Source organism: Paramormyrops kingsleyae, chromosome 16 (genome assembly GCF_048594095.1).
Source record: "Paramormyrops kingsleyae isolate MSU_618 chromosome 16, PKINGS_0.4, whole genome shotgun sequence".
Lineage (NCBI taxonomy): Eukaryota > Metazoa > Chordata > Actinopteri > Osteoglossiformes > Mormyridae > Paramormyrops > Paramormyrops kingsleyae.
In genome coordinates, this window is record NC_132812.1 from 27,872,056 (window position 1) to 27,894,296 (window position 22,241).

General features: G+C 41.3%; 1 protein-coding gene across 2 annotated transcripts in view; it reads left to right on the forward strand.

Moving 5' to 3' along the window:
- Positions 1-1,753: 1,753 nt before the first annotated feature.
- LOC111857189 (G-protein coupled receptor 39) overlaps positions 1,754-22,241 on the forward strand; it is a 31,550-nt gene continuing 11,062 nt past the window's right edge. The window contains exons 1-3 of one of the 2 annotated variants that reach the window (XM_023837774.2): positions 1,754-1,881; positions 1,953-2,099; positions 2,593-4,592. In XM_023837774.2, the coding sequence (XP_023693542.1) occupies positions 3,758-4,592 (835 nt within the window). In that variant the 5' untranslated portion in view covers positions 1,754-1,881; positions 1,953-2,099; positions 2,593-3,757. Of the gene's footprint in view, positions 2,100-2,592; positions 4,593-22,241 lie in introns of both variants that reach the window. The other variant, XM_023837775.2, reaches the window with a different exon arrangement.

A 22,241-nucleotide genomic window follows, 5' to 3' on the forward strand; every position in this document is an offset into this window, starting at 1 on the left:
TCTTAGCTCATAGTGCCCCCCCCCAATATGGAATTAGGTGGTCGCCCTAGGTGTGGCCCAGCCTTAATTCTAGTTCTGCGCCCTCACGGTGCTGCTTCTCCGGTTTCACGGCGGTAAGTCGGGCTGTGATCCGCGGCACCAGCAGCTGTTCTGCGGTGTAAACAATGCAGCCGTGCTCGCTCTTATTTTCCATAGTAGCCCCGAATAGTCCGAACATGAATAAAAGTATGACAAACACCTTAAGAAGCCCAGCAGCCATTATAGTCAATTTAGTAGGGGATGGTGAATGGTTTATACCATTTTACATGGAAAGCATAGCTTCTGATTTTATGGTTCTTCTTGACTTGAGGATTGTGGTAATCCATGTAACACAGACACCCCATGTTTGGTTAAAACCACAGATTTGATTAGCAGGGCTGTGCAGAGACTTTTTTGAGGGGCAGATTTGCTGACTTGGTCCCCCTCGGTAACATGTGAAAAGGGGCACTCAGGATTCAGAAGGGAGTCACTTTCAATCGTTCATGTAAAAGGGGCAGGTGCTCAGCCCCCCACACGTCCCTCTTCAGTGGTGTAATGCACACCCAGGTGATAAGGAATCCAACGCTAAATGGGATCTCTCTGTCTCTGTCTCTGTCTCTGTCTCTGTCTCGACGTGCTGTAGGTGCCTTCAGCTCCCATTTCAGCTTCCGTATCTGGACAGAGGCTCTGTCTGAGTCGAAATAATGCTGAAATAAAAGTTGTATGTTTGTCGGATGTCTGTTAGAAGTTAGCTTACATTTGCACTGCTCTTTGATTTGCAGGAACGCACAACGTTACATTTTTTAAATATTACAATTTATAGCTAAACATCTGTTGAACGTTCACCTTTAATTGTATATATTTAAGAAGTGATAACGTGGATGAATTTTATTGTGAGATAAGACTCATAATGTGAACATTTTGGATTGTTATTCACAGTCTTACAGGATTTGTTGTTGAAATTCTGTTTTACTTTCGTATTTGAACTATTTTTCATTCGGTAAATTACAGATAAAATCATCTTCTTTCCTGAAATTACTACCACTTCCAGTGGTGCTAGAATCCTAATCCTTCCAGCTGATATAATTACTAATCTTTTTTCTTTTTATTCTTTATTTTCTGTTCCTCTCCATCATGCCATGTTAAATTATATTTTTTTTCCTGACCATAAATCAGTACTTTACCACAATTTTTTCACGTATTATTTTTATAACCAGACAGAGCAGCCCCATGACCCTGACCAGCACAGGCAGTAATAAGATGGCTGGTGATTGGTTGGTTAGATAAAACAGTGGGCAATGTATTTGAAAGCTATATTATCTATCCTGAGAGAGATGCCAAGTTTGATTGTGTTGTATACCAAAGCACTGCAGGTATATAATATATAACTGCACATAATGCTATATGTAACAGCAGGCTGTCATCTTTGGAGGTTTATTTTTATATGAGGTTGAAGCCATTTAAGCACTTCAGTTTTGGATATAACAGGGATGCTGGACAGACTTTACACGGCCAGTTTCCTGACTGTTTTGATATTGTAGAATAAGGTATTTTGGGTGGCGATTATCCAAAATAGACTGACCAGACAGCTGAGTGTTTTCAGATTTAGCCGCTAAATAGCATGGGTGTCTTTGGTAAGATTTGCCACTGACGGATATGGGGATGTAAGTCAATCGGGAAGTCCGGACCAAATATGGGGCTGTGGCATTGGCAGGGTTATGGCGAAGCGGCCGAAGAAGTGATAAAAGAGGGAATGAGATGAGGAGCAGAGTGAAGACACGAGAGCGAAGACGACACAGGGCAGTGTTTCTCCAGACAGTCCACATATTTGCAGTCTTCCAGCTCACAACACACCCATAACAGGTATTCAACATTCTTGATTGGATGAGAGAGAGCAAAAATGCCAGACAGTCAACATTTTTGCTCCTTCCCAGCTCCCCCAAAATGTGGACTGTCCAGGGGTGTGGAATCGCAGGCTTAGGGGACACTACAGCGTAGAAATGATAATGCAAGGAAAGACAAACCTAACATGAAAGGAACAGCATATGTAATGCTAGTCTATCTTCACCTCAAAAGATCAGGTACGTAACCCGTTATATGCATTAAAATATTGCTGCTAGCTAAAGTGTTGAAGTTGCCCAGGTACCTGGTGTCCTACTGCCCAGTGTTAATGAAGCAGTTTGAGTGACCCTCCGTGGCACTTTTAGAAGGCTTGTAACAGGGAGTGACTGGTACAAACTCTTTTTGGGCAATTTGGGTGTATGTTTTTCCCGTCTCCAAAGTGACTAATTCCAGACTCATATCATGTTGTTTTGTTGGCTACGTTTTGCTAATCTTTACTCTTACTCAACATAATAATTCCCTCACTGTCTTTCTGCAACACATGAACTTAACATCCCGACTTGCAAACCGTGCTGTTTGTTATTTTTATCATTTAACTTTTGATAAGACCGCAGATGTAGCATATAAATCTGATTGAATTAAATGGCCGCAGCCAGAAATTACGCAGCCGTTCGGCCTGTTGGAAAGATACATGACGTTTCTGTTTAAACATACCTTTCCTGTTTGTTTTAGGAGTACTTTGCTGCCTCCAAATGTTATGAGATCATCATTAGTGGCAGGTTTATTTCAGAATTCACCGGTCACCCTGGAAATGCATAGCCCGGCTCCTCATGTCAGCATCCAGTCAGCTTAAAAGCAGCGTACTCTCTGGAAGATGTGCCACATGCTCATTGTGTGTGATAGGATAGATACTTTATTGTCCCCACAGGAAAAAAAAACTGTTTTTCAGTGAATAAAACATGTTAGACAAAGTTGGCGTGATATGAACAGGGTAAACGCAGGGTAAAGACATTTCAGCCCCTGACATGTATGAACAGTGATTTGGCATTCAACCAAACTCCTAAGCTGATTAAATTATCACTTACGTGTTATAATGTAAGTAGTGTAGATAAACAATTACACAATGGCTTCACATTCTTCTTGCTGTTATTAATAGTAAACTATGGATACTTGCCACTGCAGTTTTGTATTGCTTATGAAATATGAAATATGGTATTATATATACATTTTATGTACCCTATAGACACATACCTGTATGTCCGGGTCACCATTGAATGGCATTAAACATAGCTGATATGTCTGGAGGCTCAAAGTAACCATTATTAACTTTACAGATAGTTGAGGAAATCTGTGAAATCAAAGTGACCTATGATACTGTACATCTCAGTCCCAGGTTTAACCACTGCTTTGTATATATTTATATTTTTTATGAGACTCATGAATGTTTCATCTTGGGAATTTCCTCCAAAACGAAAAGTCCAGATACCACTGATAACAACAGGAATGACGAGTTCTCTTCTTTTTATGAGTGTGGGCTTAATTTTTAACTTCCTCTCCCCTTGCTGCTGTCATAAAGTACATCTGCTCCTTGCTGCGTGTTCGAAATGGCCCAGACACTCAGGGAATGTCGTCTAGCTTGTTGTGACAAGTACTAAAAAGCACGGTGTTGACGGCGAATCACATGACCGGTTCGCCCACTGAGGCTGAGCGATCCCACAGCCTGTGCTGGCGGGAGGAGGAGGAGGAGGAGGAGGAAGATTGGCTGACTCCCGGCCACTTCAGGAACCACTAGAGCCAGGAAGTCCTCCAGCAGCCTATGCGCAAGACCAATCACAGGGTTCACCGGAGAAACTTCTAAAAAGATAAACAAACAGCAGAGATAGGTCTGGAGTAACTCATGGCTTCAGAGTACAATGCGGCCATGGAGCTGAAGCTGAAGCACTGGCAAGAACTGGAGTATGAAACACCCATAAAGATCTTCCTGACCATTCTGTATAGCACCATCTTGGTGCTGGGGATCGTGGGAAACAGCATCACCATCAAGGTGACACAGGTGTTGCTGAGGAAGGGCTACTTGCAGAAGAACGTCACCGACCACATGGTGAGCCTGGCCTGCTCGGACCTCCTCGTGCTACTCATTGGCATGCCCGTGGAGCTGTACAGCGCCACCTGGTTCCCCTTATCGTCCACCTCTGGGAAGGTCTCCTGCAAGATTTACAAGTTCCTCTTTGAGGCATGCAGCTACTCCACCATCCTGAACGTAGCCACTCTCAGCTTCGAGAGGTACGTGGCCATCTGCCACCCCCTGAAGTACCAATCGCTCTCCAGCGCCAGAACTGTGAAGCTCATCATCTTCGTCTGGGTTACCTCAGTGCTGGTGGCCCTACCCTTACTGTATGCCATGGGAACGGAAAGAGTGGAGAACATTCTGGATCTGAACAAACAACCTTACCAATGGGGATCCGCAGTAAACAATAGCGCAACGCGGAACATGACTTTTTGCACAAACCTCAACTCCATGTGGACGATGTACAGGAGCAGCATTTTTGTAGCATTCATTGTGTATATTGTTGTCCTGGTCAGTGTGGGCTTCATGTGCAGAAGTATGATCAATGTGCTGTCAGGCACAAAGAGGATTTCAAGCAAAGCAGGCGACAAACGGGTGGAAGCCCTGCCTAAACACGAGAGCTCCCAGGCCAGAGAATCCCGAAAGCAAAGCATAATATTTCTAGGTAAGCTTGCTAACTACTCTTACATCATGTGTTTTTGTGGATTTCGTAAAATACAGTAGGTGGTCTAAGACAATGTTTAATGCTATTATTCTTGGTAGCAAGTAGATATATCAATTTAACATTAGACTCTATTCAAATTTACAATAATACAATAAAAAATTTCTTCAGTTCTCCAAAGAGTAAACTGATATCCTGCTGGATGTCTAGATGAACACGGCTTCAGTTCCCAAACCTCTCCTCAGGGACACCTCAGCCATTCCATACATTCGTTAAATTTCACCACCAGCTCAATTAATTAATTAGCTTAATTAGTTAAATAACTCAATCAGGTATCGATCAGCCATACAAGATATCATTAGTGGTCGAGTCATGAAATATATTAGCTGTATATATAAGTGCAAATACTGGAGTGACTTTAGGAGAGGTTTTGAAATGGAAAGTTGACACACTTATACAGATATAATATCATACATGTGTATCATACATATCGTACACCAGCAAGAAGATCATTTAGACATAATTTTCTTTGACTGCCTAGGACTTTTGCACAGTACTGTACATGCTGGTGTAACAAAGAGGCCTTGTTTTGTATTAATATTTTTGAGCTATCAGACTGTGGCTCGATGGGTCTCCAGGGGTGGCGTTTTTTATCCCCCCCCCCCCCCCCCCCACTTTGGTGCGTGGCTTTCCCCCGATATTGCGGTTTTAGGTGGAATGGTATCTCTAAAGCTCAGGTGTGTCGTATAGACATAGACGGGCTGCAGATTATTTGTATGTATGGCTTGCCAGTGTCTTAAGAGGTTTGAAACTGCGTAACAAATTCAGTTACTATTCAAAGGCTTTTTTGAGGTGCTAAATCCTTGCTAAGTTTTGTTGCTAATTTGCCCAGAGGAGGAGGAGATCAAAATTAACCGAGAATATGTGGAAAACTTTGAGCAAAACAGACTGAAAACATTTTGACAGCAGTTTATATAGCAGCGGTGAGGAGCTCGAGCTGTTCTTGGCATGATACCGTCTCAGACGACACGCTTCTCTAAGAAAGACGGAGCCAGGACCCTGGGGAGTATCTGCTGTTATGGGTGATCCTTACGAAGAGCTTTTAGAGTGTTTTTAAAAGTGTTCCTCCCCTCTTTGCTGTTTTGACAGCTTCTCCATAACTACCACAGGGTACGGCTGTCATTTTTGACACTGCAATTTTCATTTTATCCCCGGATTTGGCCTTAGTCTAACATTTCTGTATATTGTACTATAACATCCTTCTTAGAGCCCTTTAACGCTGCATATGTCAGCTGCTTCCACCTGCTGTCAGCAGAAATACGTGCAAGGTAATATTACCGGCACTCGCAGGTAAACACATGTGCGAGATGTTTTATTGGCCACATGCAGCAAGTGCATCGGACGGCTTACTTGTTCAGAGATACCTGACGCTAACAGAACTGCTAATGGCATGCTAAGAAAGATACAAACGACAGACAAACGACAGACAAACGACAGACAAACGACAGACTCACAATAGTGCATGAAGAATGGCTCAATAACAATACTTTGTTGTGGAGGGAGAACCAGTGGCCAGTACTATGAAGCGGGGTTACTGGCTTATCGGGGTAACTTGTCAGATTTAAGGTACCACAGTTTAAATGGACTTCATATTCGCTCACTTACATTTTGCCCAGACTACCTTAAATCCAGCAAGTTACCCCGATAAGCCAGTAACCCCACTCCGTAGTACGGCCACAGAGGTCCCTGCATAAAATAACAGGCTTGAGATGCTTGTCAATGCAAAGCATGGTCTGTTTGGGAGAAGTTCAACTCTTAAACATGCAGGATTTCATATAAATAGACAAACGCATTTAATGCACGACTTATGAATTTTCTTTTTGGTTTTTATGAATCCTTTCCATAAGCATGGTTTACTTGATTTAGAATGTTTAGAGGGAATTTTTAAGAAGTCTTATTGCGTATTTACAGAAAAAAAAATATACACTTTGTTCCAATAACATAGATCTCAGTCTATTTATAACGAAACCTCTTGTTTTGGCTGTCAACGAGTTCCCTAGACTGTGTGTGACAGTACATCTAACATCTCTGTCTAAAGGCTTGTGTGTTGCTAGGTTTTTTAATGAACTTGGAGACGTGTGCGGCTTGCGGGATTAGCAGAGCTATTCAGCGTCGCACATCTGCAGAATTCATCCCTCATTTAGAGAACAGGAGTTTGGTCAACAGCTTATGACAAATGCCTTAAACGCCAGCAAGCCCAGGATCCAGAACTGCACAAAGCAGGTGGCTCTCCCAGATTTACAATACATCGTTTACTCCGAATGACTGCATTTAAGATCGTCTTGACGTGTAAAAGTACTCAGCTGTACTTGTGCCCTCATGCATGTATTTCTAATCATATCTGTAAATGTCTCGTTCTTTGGTAATACTCGGAAACCTTTATTCAAAGCTGCTTATAGTTTCACCTACGTCCAGGAACTACTCGTGGTGAGAATTGTACTTACAGGTACATAAGGACCTATCCAGGACTTCGACCTGTAAGTTCTAGTACTATTTACCACCACACTGACTCATCAGATCCATGTTATAATTATTAGGATGCTGTCAAGTCTATTTAGAGTCTGGAACTCTTCTGGAATGTTCCGTTTTCCATGTCTTCAGACATTCCACTTTTATGCGTGTGATTGCTGAATCCATCTACCACGTGATTGGTCATCCTCATCATCCTCTTCCTCCTTTACCTTCACGGAATTTCTCCATTCTGACAGTGCCACTTTTTTACATTACATTTACTTGTTTTACTCTCTGTTAATCTGGTAAGCGGAAATGGGGTGTGCAGTTTATTCACTTTTACACTGTTTTTTATGTTTTTTATTTTCTAAAATACTGCAGCATTCACATTTTTGCAATCATGTGTGAGGCCATGAATATTCACATTAGATCGCATTTTAGTAATTCAGTAATTAAAGGGAAGCAGTAAAATGACGGCTTTTCATCCCCCTGTTGGAACATGACACCCAATAGCTGCTTGGATCTTGGATCCACCATTGGAGGGCAGACTGGTATTTTCACATCTCAGGGCCCATTTCACAAATCATTTTATCAGTCTGGTTGTGCCGTAGGTACCGTTTTGGTCTCTTAAAATAGATTTTAGAGGATTGCAAGGAACTTATTTCATTTTTATAGAAAATACTGCAGTCGGTGGGTTTTACATTTAAAACAAACAAAAAAAAAATCTAGGTGCTATAAAAAAATATCAATCAAAAATTAATTTATTCATATAGCTGATTATAGCAAGCATTATGCCATCTGATATATACATTATTTTTATTTTGTGCATATCATGAAGAGCTATTGAGTTTCTGGTCAGTAATTTGCTTCTGTTGTGTGATTCACCTTCCATTATTAGCTCCGGCTAATTAAACGGAAAGACACTCCTGTCCATCCACTAGTTGCTTTTTAGGTAGGATCCCACACTCGCTTCCAGTAATACTTCAAGGGCAGACAACTGCATTCAGAAAAGCCTTTCTGCACACCACTGCTGTACTGAGCTTGTTATTTTCCCCCTCGTGGTCTAGCTTTAATAAGTCTGACCATTCTCCCCTGACCTCTCATTAACAGGGTGTTTTCACCCAGAGAACTACCGCTGACTGGATGTTTTTTTTTCCCTCATTGCACCATTTTCTGTAAACCTTAGACACTGTTCTGTGTGAAACTCCCAAGTCTCTGAGACTCCGGAAGTAGGATAACTGGCACCTCGTTCAGAATGACTTAGATCAGGAATCTTAGCCACTCAAATGCTAAACAACGTGCATAACAAACCCACTTAGCCCACCTGCATGCATGGATTCCGTTTAGATGAGCAGGCCATTTTCATTAACAAGAAAATATACCAGGCACCTAGCCATGTAGCAAAATACAAAATGTTTTGCTCCAGGTCATCCAGGTAGTAAAATTACAAGTCTGCACCGCCCTTCGAAATTTGCTTCAGCCCCCAGCTGGAAAAATCAACTGAGGAGTTGAGTTGCCAGACCCCCTCACAATTTTTATTCCGTCTATAGGCCCAAGTTTTAAGCAGTGAACCGATCACTGAGTGTATAATCCATCTATATATGGATTGTCCAAATACTTAAATAATACAGAGTCATGGGGGGGGGGGGGGGGGGGGGGCTGAATACAGGGGAACAACATGGACAGAATGTCATACATTCAAATACACACTACATACAATTTAAAGAGGCCAGTTCACCTAACTGTACGTGTTTGGACTACAAGAGGAAGCGGCTTTAATAATAATTAGATAAAATGCAGTTCCTTAAGCTTGTGTGGCTTTAGACCCTTGCGGAGGCTCAGTGGGACAGTCAGCAGGTGTAGGTAGGTGTGGATGGGGGGTGATGGGGGTGACGGAGTTCCCCCCCCCCAGTCAAGGCCACGGCGGATGCAGGCTGAAATGCCAACCGCAACTAGTGGAGCTGCAATCACTGACAAAAAGAATTAGCTGAGTCACGCTGCTGAAGTTTACATCAAGGTTTTGTGTATTACGAGTCAATCTGTGAAGAGCTGCTTCACTGTGTTAACCAGGACTTAGTCACAAATGACATCACACTCTAGTGTCGACTTATTCATCCATTTTTACACATTTGTATCTGTCATTCACCAGCATGTTTAAACTGACGCAACAAATGACACATCAGCCATGTAGAGCAGCCTGTGGAGAGCTGAAGTCATGCGGGATGAATCTCCCCTGTATTTATATGAAATAACAGAAAGAGGCTTTTCAGTGATATGGTGACTAATATGGGATTTTCATAAGCGAACCAAGTTACTTACAGGATGGTTTCAAAGTTCTGTTATATGAACGTCAACTAAGCAAAGTTATAGTTCAAATGAATTCACTTTGACTCTCAGTGTGATAAATCATGCTTAAAATTAATTGATCTACATTAGAGGTCTATTTTTGTTCACTCTAAGTAATTCACAACGTTCAGCAAATACTTAGAAGGACAAGGCTTCTCTGATCAACCTTTAGGTGAATTATGCCTGAATGCATTTTTAGGGAACACTGATAAAAAGTTTCTTCGGAACGTGTCTTACGTTTTAAGTTGAGTCTGTATTTCCCATCTACTTTCAATGCAAACGAGTCATGATGAAAGAGCACAATGACCTAAAGGAAAAGAACTGGAAGATGTTTTTCTTATCCATGATATTGAACTAGCTAGACGTGCTAGCCAGACACAAGGGCAAACATAGTATTCCATCAAAAAAATGGTGATTCCTTTTGTATTATTGTAGCTAATGCTCAACTCCAAGCACCCAGAGACGGAATCCCAGTATGCGGAAGGCCAGGCAAAGACAGCTACCCAGATTCCTCACCAACTGGAGCAGATTTTACCATCAGTCTATCGTAGAAAATAGTGGAACGTTGCATGGAAGTTAATTTGGGTTTGAAGTGGTTTTGTGACTTGTTAAGCTTTGTTTGGATTACAGCATCCACAAGGGCCTGCACTAATTTACGGAAAACACCTTACCCAGTGCCATGTGTGATTTGTGACCTTTTCTTATAATTCAAGACACGGCAGCTTGTGAGATAAACCTTTCCAGCACCATTCCTTGCAACAGTTCTTATTACTTATTATCGCATTTTAACCCATGATGAGAATGTGGTTATTATAATTGTGCTTGGTTATCAGTCCCGTGTATAACATTATGTGATGAATTTGTCTGTGGAGCAGAGCTGAAGCTGTGGCCAGAGATTCTCTTCTCTGACAGAAGAAACGGACGTTTGGATCATGGAGATGTTCCACAAGCGCTCTGTACAACCAGACCCTTTCCGTGGATTTGCCTTCACCACTGCTGTAGCTTCTGATGCTGTCCATGACTGATGATCATTTTCAAGTAGTTTGAAAGTCATGAGGAGGGAATTTATCTTCTATCTGTACGAGTCAGAAGTTTATAGCTGCCTGTGCACTGAAATATCGTTTAAATTCTGACACTTCCTGTTGACTTATGACACATCGTTGGAATGCGTAGGCTGGTCTGGAATCAGCTGTAGGCAGGGGTGTAAAAGGTTGTGTTTTTTTCTAGAGGAACTTAGCCTGGTGAGTGAATCCCTGTGAATTATAATGAAGCTGGAGCGTTGGACTGTACACTCTGTCAGGGAATGAGAGAAGTGTGGATGACACATACTGTATGGCTGGCACTGACTTGTTTAAAAAACAATGTAAAAAATGTATAACGGTCATGTTATGTCTCTGTCCGGCTGAAAGAAAATCAAAAACAATGCAGTAAAGTTTGAGTAACATTCTGCAGATAGAGAGGCTATACAGATCACAGATGTGAGAAGCTCTTTATGTCAGAGGTCACCATTCAGATGGTTCTCGACCTGCTAATGTTGGCATGAGTATCATGCTCACTTACAATCTCTGTTTAGTGGTTTAATCGCTGGATTAAACAAGAACCGGTCATCCGCCAATGTTGTTCTCCAAACATCCAAACGTACCTCAAATTAGCCAAGGCTAGCACTTGTAAGTCCCTACTATATCTGCAACTCGCCAGCAGAGATGGGTAGTTCAAGTCCAGAAAGTAAAAATCCAGACCAAGATTTTGTCTGCACCAGTTGAGTCTGTGGCTGTGACTCTTTATGCTCAACTGGTTGTTTGAAACAAAATCTTGGTCTGTGATGTTTACTTTCTGCAAATGAGCTATACATCTCTGCTCGTCAGGCTGTTTGTCATTTCCTGTAAATCAATCTGCCATCATCATCTGTTCATCAATCACCAATCGACTTCAAATATGACACGTTCTCAGTTAAAATGTCACAAAACGCTTGGCAGTAAAGGTGGCTGAGTAACAGTGAGATTATAAATGCCCGTTTCTGTTATGTTGCAGGGATGCACCTCTGCTATTAGAACCTCACACTATGCCTGGGTCAACTGCTCCGTACTCTGCCTCTGAATATTCAGGCATTATTCCTTATTGGTCAAGCTCACACAGTATCCCCACACCCCTCTGTGTGCTCGTCGCCACGACTGAGCCAGCTCGGATCTGGTTGACTGCCTGTTCTGTGACCCCTTTCTGTTCACTGGTTCTCAGCTTGGATTTTGCTCAGTAGCCTGTTTTTCTCCGTCTGGTTCCCGCGACACTTTTCCGGCCAGGTTCCGACCCCCGCTTTCAGGACCTTGACGTTCTCGCTCTGAGCTTACAGGCCCAGAGCATGACATTTTCAGCTCGGTGAGCAAACTCGGGGGTGCACAGCGGCAGTAGGTTCAGCCTCAGCGGTCGGCGCTGCTCTGGTCAGAGCTCTGAGTCTCTGAACGGTGACAAAATGCCCCTGAGTGGGCATTAGGAGAAAAGTAGGCTTCGAATGATTAGATAACTGTGGACGTGAACGTCGACATGATTCCTTGACTTATGTAATATTCTAGTGTAACTAAAATAAACATCAGAGAAATTAAACGAAATCCACAAAACCTTTCTGTTAGAATCTCTACTTCTCCACTGGGTTTCTCTGCATCCCTTGAAGCCCAGAAGGACAAATTCATTTCTCCAACACAAATGCCATTTTTATTTCACCCTCACCGTATATTCTCATGAAAATACCTAGAGATGAAGTGCATGCTCCCCGTTCACGCTGCAGGATTTACTAGCCCCCTAACCGTGCAGTGTTAGATGCTGTTCATCAGGGACTTCAGGTTTACGTCGAGACTTTATTGTGATTCTGCCTCAGCAGATCTCAGCGCCCTGAGTAGAAGTTCACATATCACAGCGGGGCTGTCAAACCTGCATGATTCTCCCAGGCTTGTCGAATTTGTCTCTTCACACTGATGAAACTGGCATTTTAAAGGTGAGCCTAACCCAATCCAAACTAGGGTAATCGATTCCGAAATAAACTCCTACAACAAACCCACAAAAAAATGTAATAGACACTACTTTACAAAGACCGTATCATTAAGGCCTGTCTTCACTGATTGTCCATTAAAGTGCTTTTATCCTTATTCATTATTATTTCTGCTAAAGCTTCTGTTTGGAATGGAGATGTTGCTGTAAACCCTTAGACAGAAAATTAATTTAACTCATTTGAAAGCCTTGGATCCTCTGAGACAAACGACTGCTATTTTCTCTTTGAGCTGAAACTCACAAAGAGCATCCTTGGAAAAAGAGCAGGACTGCAGACATTGTTAATAGGAAGCAGGCTTTTGCTATTGTTGTTTATGGAAATTAGACACCAAAACTGTTTGAGTAAATATAAAACTTTATTCATGCTAATTTTTCCTGTTTGGTTAACGTGTAATATAATTATATAGGATAAATTGTGGGTGGGATGGTGACACAGTATAGGCAGTGGTTAGCACTGTTGCCTTACACCTCTGGCACCAGGGTTCAAGTCTCCACTATGGTTCCATGTGTGTGGAGTTTGCATGTTCTCCCCATGTCACCATGAGGTTTCCTCTGGGTATTCTGGTTTCTCCCCACTGTCCAGAAACACACTGAGATTAATTGGCTTTGCTGAATTGTCTTTAGGCGTGATGGGTTAGCACCCCATCATGGGGGTTTCTTTGACTTGCGCCTATAGCAGGGGTGTCGAACTGCAGTGACACGACTGGCTTATAGGCTCCAGACCCCCCGTCACCTAAAAAAGTGATTTCAGAAGATGCACAGGTGGGTTATTAATTATGTGGCTGTATGTTATTTATTAGGATATTCGTATCGTATTTAGCATACCAAGACAGGGCGGCCCAGTGGTGCCATGACTAACACTGCTATGTTAAACCTCTGGGACTGGGGTTTGAGTTCCCGCCGTTGCTCCGTGTATGTGTGTAATTTGCATGTTCTCCCTGTGTCATCTTGGGGTTTCATCCAGCTACTATGGTTCCCCGCCCCCCCACCCCACAGTCCAAAAACATACAGAGTTAAACTGTGCATAGGTGTGAATGGTGTGTGTATGTCTGTCCATCCTGGGGTGGGTCTGAACCCTATTCTGGGTTGTTCCCTGCCTTGGGCCCATAGTTTCTGGGATAAGCTACAGACCCCCACAACCCTAAATAGGACAAGTGGGTACTGACAATGAGTGGATAGATCGTATAGCTTGGTTATGTCCATTATGAATGCAAGGAAAGGCAAATACATTTATACAGCATCATGGGTAATTAGAAGTGCTTTACAGAAGGTTAAAACATATATATGTTAAGAAAATTTAATTGGACATAAAATGAAGTCTCAGCAGGTCAAAACACAAATTACATTAAGGTCAGTTTCAAGCTTTAGAAATGTATAGAAATTAAGTAAACAAAACAAACAACCAAACAAACAAACGTTTAAAAGTTATGATTGCAACACAATTAGCCATAAGCTCAGTTAAATAAAAAGGTTCTAAGCCTGGCTTTAAAAATGGATACAGTTGGAGCATGTTTAAGATCATGGATAAGATCCTCTGCACTCAGTGTGTACTCAGATGTACTCAGTTATTTAAACAAATGGATATTTGACAGTTTGATATGATTTGCAAAAGAAAGCCCACATTATTCTTCTCATATATCTGCTGTAAGGTATTGCACTCAGTAGGAGGACTGACATATAACAGTAGCGGAACCTTCTGGTAACTGTGCGGAGATGCATTCCACGGAGAGGCTGATTATTCTGAATTTGTGTACACTTCTGCTCTTTGTGTTTGCCTGCGGGCTCTCAGCAGCCAGCAGAACCTGCTGTCCTCCCATCTCAGGCTGACACTCTTCATAAATAGCAGATACAGATGCCAGGAGATTAAAATAACCCGCTTCTGCCAGCCAGCGTTTCAGCAGGAAGATGCAGCAAGCGTGCATATTCCAGCCTGACGATCCAGGATGATGCACTCTGACCTTCAGCCTTTGGGCAAAACAGTTTGCTCTATGTTTCTTTCATATTTTTCAGGCTCATACACAAGCTCATATGCTTTCAAGTACTTTTTGTAATAATTCACATTCAGAAAATTATGTCTACTTTTGACTTTAATGTGAAATTATACACGCTCAACATATACACTGTGGCCAGCAGATGGCGATAAGCAGTCAGTTGCAGCTCAGCCATGTTCATTTGGGACCAAAGACCACAGAGTAATTTGTATATTTCGGCCAAATACATCTTGTATTTAAATATGTATCAAAGTCACATATGAAGATACATGTTAACAATAATAATACTGTTCTCTTGTTTGCTCCATGCTTGAAATGCCAAGATAACACAACAACGGTTGGCTTCAACTTGGTCAAGGAAGCAGAGGGTGGAAGGAATCCTGCCACGTCCTCCGGTGCTGCTGGTTCTCGTGAGACGTGTCCAGATCTAGTTGATGGCCTAAAAGCTGGGTGCCAGATGCCCCACAGTGAGAGCCAGATGGAGGAGGAGAAGAACGACTCTTTGGTTTTAAAGTTCTTTCTGATGATTTGAATAATACAAAAGATCAGTTATATGGGGGACTTTCATTTATGCACAAATCTCCTCAGAAATACTTTTTAAAAGTGTGCCATTTTGTTCCGTTTATGGTTCCAGAAGGTTGCACCCGTAGGTGGCACCTGTTATCTCAGACCTTAAGGGCCACGGTTGAATTATGGATGGATGCATTTCAGAATTCATTAATCCAGGAATACATTTCATGCAAATCACCTTCTAAATTACGGCTTTAATTGCCGATATATTTCTAAAATCTGTTACACTAATAAATTCACTTTGCATTGCAACCTCTTTTATGAGTTCAAATTTATTCAAAACACATCAGAAAAGTATGAAGTTAATTGGGTTGCAATTGTGTATTTTTCCCCCATTCTGATAAGAGCATTGTCTTCATTGAAATTTGGCATTTTTTGCATGGGAGGTTTATTCTGTTGTGGAAAGCAGAGTCATATAGAGTTTGATATCCATGTGTGAATCTGAAAGTAATGGAACGTCAACTGCAAAAATAATAATAGTATTAATATGAAGATGCAAAGTGGACTGGCAACACAGCTTGGGTGTACCCCAACCGGTTACCTTGTGCTGTCTAGGACTGGTTCCAGTTCTCCTCCATGATCTTGACCAGGATGGAAGATGGATGGATGGAGGGATGGATGGAACCCACAATGCTGGAAGCCCTCCCTCCCTCCTGCACGCAGGAGGAGGGTGAGCTGGCTTTATGCATCACCAAAAGGCTCCACAATGACATTTACAGACCTACTGGGAGTCAATTAGTTGTGCTCATTGAGATCACCAACGTCAAGTTAAATAACACAGAACAGGTTCTTTTAAAGCTTAAAGTGAATTATCAAAAAAGCTAATTAAACTCGTCAAAATGGAGGACTTCACTGGGGAACACTGAATTTAAATTAATCCTGCATTGTGCCAATTGATCCGTCAATCAATTTATCCATAAACAAACATCTAAGTTTTAATTCGATGTTGGAAACAGCATTTATGAGTTTTTCTATGCCTTTAATAATTTAAATCCAGAGGGAAATATTTAAGAATGAAGAAGAACCATATCATGTTATTTAATTCATTGTCCATTTACACAGTACTGAAAAGTACAGCTTGGAACTTGTCATGTCTCCCAAAGATCATCGAGAATTACCATGGGAGATGACATATAAGGTGAATTTAAATAGACCTTCACTTATCCAGAGTCATGAATAATAGATTTGAATAGATAATAATCTGTTGTTTATGGTGGTCTGCGCTGTGGAAGGCAGCGTCCGCTTTGACGTGATTCGAGAGGTTCTTATGGGAGTGAGAAGGCTACAGCTGTCAGTCTAATTACGCACGGCTGGCTCAGTAGGTCACAAACAACATTCATTATCTGATGCTTAAGGGCTGGAGTACTGGGTAGGGAAAAGAAGTGCCATTCTGCAAGATAACAATCAGCACATCAGTCTGCAGGGTGCAGGCCAGCCTAACATTAGTCTGTGCAGTATAGTAACCCTGACATTAGTCTGCATGGTGCAGTCCAGCCTGACGTTAGTCTGTGCAGTATAGCAAGTCTGACATTACTCTACAGTCTGCATGGTGCAGTCTAAGCCTGACAGTCTGTGCAGTATAGTAACCCTGACATTACTCTACATGGTGCAGTCCAGCCTGATGTTAGTCTGTGCAGTATAGTAAGCCTGACATTAGTCTGCATGGTGCAGTCTAAGCCTGACAGTCTGTGCAGTATAGTAACCCTGACATTACTCTACATGGTGCAGTCCAGCCTGACTTTGGTTTGACATTAGACTGCTTATTATGGAGAATACATGTCACACATTAAAGTTACAAGTTCAAGAATTAAAGAAAACAAACAGCTAATGTTAAATGATTCTGGAATATGATTTAATACGTTCTGTGTTTTTTGTGTTCTGTGTTTCCTAGATTAAATGATCACTACAGCTGAGAGATGAGGCTGACTGCTTTCATTTGCATTAACATTTTTCTCATGAGAGATGATCTCTGAAACTATCACAGAAGGCTTCAGTGGATCTAAAAGACAGATCTCTGCAGGGTATTCGGCAAGTCATTCATTTCATCCCAGACTCTCAGTATCTCAGAGAATCTTAAAATTAGGTTACACTAAGGCCTCTTCTTTTCATTGTCCTTCTCTCCATTTAATATACATATCAGCCCAAACTCTCATTTATTATGTGTCCAGCTCATGTTTAATTTAATCTTTACAATAGCAGTTTAAGGAATAATAATAAAATTCAGACAGTAAATGCACTTTACTCAGACGATGACTAAAATATCTGCTGTTTCTATGGGAACTTCAGAATAACTTCTTAGACGTGGTAATGTTACTTGTATCTGTCACAAACATCCCAGCAGAAACCATATTATCAGACTGACAGGTCCATTTATGTTCCTAAGCTCATACATTTTCTAGTGCCATACGGACCATAAGAAATAAACCCTGACAAAGGTATCTGTGGTCCCCAAATGATTGCTGTCCGTTGAGTCCAAATGAACCACTAACTTTGGGAGCAGCTGAAGTGCGCTGAAGTGAATTCTGGGACAGCTTGATTAATGGCCCCCTTGTTTAAAATGAAGCAGTCAGGTAATGATATATTACGTAGGTTCAACACTGATTTCTTTAAGAACTGTTTACTTTTTGAAGGGGTGGACTTCAGATCCATTCTGATTATCCAGTACACAGAATATGGAACCATACCGAATATAATAATGGACATCTTTTGCACTGTGGTCTTCTATTGAAGATTAAGGAAGCCCGAGGCACACTTTCACCCCAGTTCTTCCACAGACACAGTTAGGGTGGGACTTCACTAAACACTTTCTGCTGGATATCCCACAATCCACTGGAGGTAACTGTCAAGAATACAGTAGCCTTACATGCCTTTCTTTAATCGAATGATTGAATGCTTCACATGCCTCTCTAACCAAACAGACAAAGTCATCTCCTATACGCATACAGCGCTATATTTATCGTTTTCAAAGGGGTGACACTGTTGTAGGTCAGCATTAGTGGTCAGTAAAGCTTGCTTCAGGGATGAGGTATGGCCTATGTATGTGTATGTGTGGCCGTTTATATATGACCTGTGATAAAAATCTGTTTTCTGACCTCGTCTGGTGCCCACAAAGGGAAACTCAAATTTATAAAAATCCATCAATGCAAATCAAAAAAACAAAAAGTCTTGTATTCCTATTCTCTCTCTCGTATTTTGTTTGATTACTTATGGGTAAGGTTAGGGCTGGGTAGTGGTTAAAGTTGGCATTGTTGGAATTGGAGTTTTCCCCATAGAAATGAATGGACAGTGCCCACAAAGATATGAATACAAACATATATATGTGTGCAGACCTCAATGCCGACTGAATGAAGCAGTCACTGGTCCTCCAGTCACTGTCGCCATACAGGATCATTATTAGGCTCTGAGCTATCGTCTCCATTTAATCAGTGTAACATTGCTTCTCATTGCACGTGTCCTGTCTGGGAAACATTACTGTGATGAATACAGACCCCTTATCATCTCCATTCCTGTGTGTGATCTATTCACTGTCAGCTCGCTTCTTATTAATGTGATTTTTGGCGCAGAGATATAGATTCATCTGTCCCCGTCCCCTAGGATTCAGCCAAATCTATCAAAAATCTAATTTTGCAAGTTTTTTTTTCTTTTTGTTTTATTGCCTGTATGACCCTTGTCTGATAAGGAGACACAATTTGTCAACAAAATGTTTTAAGGAGTTAAAATGGGACATTTTAATTAACACAGTATTTTATATCACTTTGACAGCTTAGTTTAGGGATGTTCAATTGTAAAGTTTCCTTCTCATGATAAACAAAATGCAATTAATGTCAGTACAAGGTGCAGACACCTTGATAAACACTGTATATAAGCTGTGGAGGAGCTGCTTGCACAGGGGACACACCTGTTTATTTTTATTTTCTTGTTTATTTTGCTGTGGGGACAGATTTCAGAGGCAATCGCTGATTGTCATGAAAGACCTTCAATGTTATGACTATGATTTATTAGTAATGATACTTAAATAAACCCTGTTCTGTTTAAACCAATTGGGCATGAATACAACATTACATTTTCTTCTTATAACACAAACTGAAAACTGAAACCTCTCTAAATAGAAAAATATGGGGGGGGGGGGTCCTTTTTTTATCCAACCTCTGCGTTTTATATAACATTTATCATTGTTGAACCATTTGAACATCTCTGTTGATTACTTGATTTATGTTTAATTGCTAACTGCTGGATGATGATGGATTTGTTCATTTACTCCTCAGCTCTGTTAACATAACATTCCCCTTTATTTGGTTATTTATGAACCTTACACAGTAATATTAGTGAACCTGTGAATTTGTGAAGCACAATTTTGAACTATCCATGACCTGCTGGATGTTTAAGAGCTAAGGGCTCGTGCATTATACAAATCAATCAAAATGGACAAACAATGAAAATGCCAATGAACTGGAAATGGTGGACAGTAGCAAGAAATACATGGTGAGCAAACAAGCAAGACAGGCAGCATTTTATACAGCATTAGATGGAAACAAACACACACACACACGGGGCTGTGTAGAGCTATTGAACAGAGCGCTTTGAGGTACTGGAAATTGGAGGACTCACTGAAAATCCACATGAACTTGCACAGATGGTACCAAATTCAAACCTCCCAGGGGATGTGGTGCAGTAGCATCTCCTGCTGGGCCATTCTTCCTAAGTAATGTAGTAAATAATGATAATATGCAGTGCAAATGTTTGTGATTTTCCATCGCGGCAAAAACTGAGCAGGACATTTACTCAGGCGATTCAAGTGCAATAATCAAGGCCATTAGTGACACGAGGCCCAGATTTCATCATGGGGCTGGGAAAGAGGATAATACTGCTTGGGGTTTAAGGTTTGCTGCACTGCTGATGGTGATCAGTCTAAATAAATCCACACTTGTTTGTTACGAAATTGTTCGGAAAATGAAATTACTAAGAAACTACTAAGGCCTTACTCCGGCTGAAGGAAACTGCTCCACCAGCTTTCTGTCTGCCGATTTCTCTTAAGCAACGGATTCATTATGCTCACTCACTGGATTAATTGCGTTTCTCCAGACATAAATAACGTCTTCTGAATCACATTCCAAGAAAAGAGAAACCGCACATTCATGGCCCATTAAGCTGAGAAACAAAATGACAGACAAGTTCCAAGTCTCATAAAGCAAGGTTTTATCCGGCAAAATCCATAGCCTATATCACGCCTTCATACTGTAGGTCACTTTTTTTTCTTAAAAGGAAAAAAACAAAAGAAAAAAACCATCAATTAGCAGCATGGATGAACAGGTCTGAAGGAAGAGAAATGAAAATGTCAGGAGAACATGAAGACTTTATTCCCTAAAGCTCTATAAGCAATCCTGACAGCAGATAAACTGTGATGTTTCCTCACGCAGGCAGATATACAATGGCTGGCTGTGAATATTTCTGTTCCATAAGTGCCTTAAGCAACAGGAAAAAAAACACATCTGTGAGACATGGGCTTATGGGACCATGGTACTTCATGTGACATGTTGATTTCACCCAACAGATCCCATCATCAGTCTGCTAGTTTTTGTTTACCAGTTAGTCGGTCAGGGTCATGGTAGCAGACTATCAGCTAAGAGTATTTTTCTGAGATGCGAATATAGCCAGACAGGAGTTGTTGTTTATGCATGATAAATCTGGATTCTTGAAGCTAGGATTTTTGGTACCTATTTGATTTGGAGTCACAACCCATGAACAGAGTTAGGGGGTGAGATTTAGTCAGATGCTAATACCTCATAGGTTTGTGGCTTATTATTTCCATTATTGACTGGAAAGTTCAGGGGACCCCCACATTGCAAAATCTTTGCTCAAAACTTTGAAAAGAACATCAGCTGAAAGAATGAAAGCACGATGAAGCCTGTTTTAAGGGATATACCCATCGAGTTTCCCCTAGTACCCTCCGACTGTCAAAAACAAGCCCCAACACACGACAGGCTTTCAAAGTTCAGTGCTAAATCCTCCATTCTGTGGGAGGACATGACTGCACATGTCTCTCTGCTTATGTGTTTATATTTTCATAAACTATTTTATCAACTCGGACAAGCGGACGGAACTGAAACGTGTAAGCAAGCAGAAGAACGTGTAAACATCAACTCAAAATGCTCCTCTAATTATATGAAGTAGAATGAGCATGGTAATGACAATCTTCTGATAGTCTTAATTAGTTCAGCTGATGCATCTTTAATCAGATCCTTGTGGACCTTGTCTCATCTGCTAATCTGTTAAAAACATGGCATCTACCCTGCATGATTTCTTCACACAAAATTAATAATTCTGCCATCACAGCTAGCACACTCATACAGTAAACAACTTTAGCACCAAGTAAATCAATTGAAATGTGCTGGAACCCAAAATGGCTGGAATTGGCACAGATCATTAGGCATTTTTAATGACTCCTGCGAGTTTGTCTTATTATTTTGAATATTTTTTTCTGTGTATGTGAAACCCAGGAGATCTGAGGCTTCACAAATCGTCTTTGATGTGCAATATCTGCAATCAACCCTAAGTTTTTGCCCATTTTAACTTGACAGTTCTTCTGCCTCTTGCTTTGGAGGGTAGATGACTGGTCACAAGAGGAACACTATCTTTTAGAACAGTGGTGGGCAATCTTATCCAGAAAGGGCTGTTGGCTATGAAGGTTTTCACTGCAACTCCGTAATTAGATTACTAATTAGAGGACTGATTGGGTGAAGAGTCCTCACAACTGGGTTTGAACAGGTGACCTAAAGGTTATCCCAAAAACCCACACACACCGGCCCTTTGCAGATAAGATTGCCCACCCATGTTTTAGAAGGCCCTTATTGGTCCTGAAGTATTCTGGTGTAGAGAAATGCTGAAGGCAGCACAGTATATGAGAAGCTACAATGGTGACCAAAAGTCTGCTGTGTGACCTGCTGTCACACGTGTGTCACCATCTTCTGCACGATGATTTCATTTAGCCATGATCCCTTTCTGAATAAGGTTGTTGTTCTGGTTTCACACCAAGTATCAAAACACAGTAAAAGCTTTTAACATTGTAATAGAAAACACTCCTACACAAAGAACCTCCATATAAAGGAGTTACAAGAGACAGTGAATGCTGTAAAGAAGATTTTATTGACCTTACAGTTCCAGTAATCCCATTCAGAAAGCTCATCAAACATCTGTT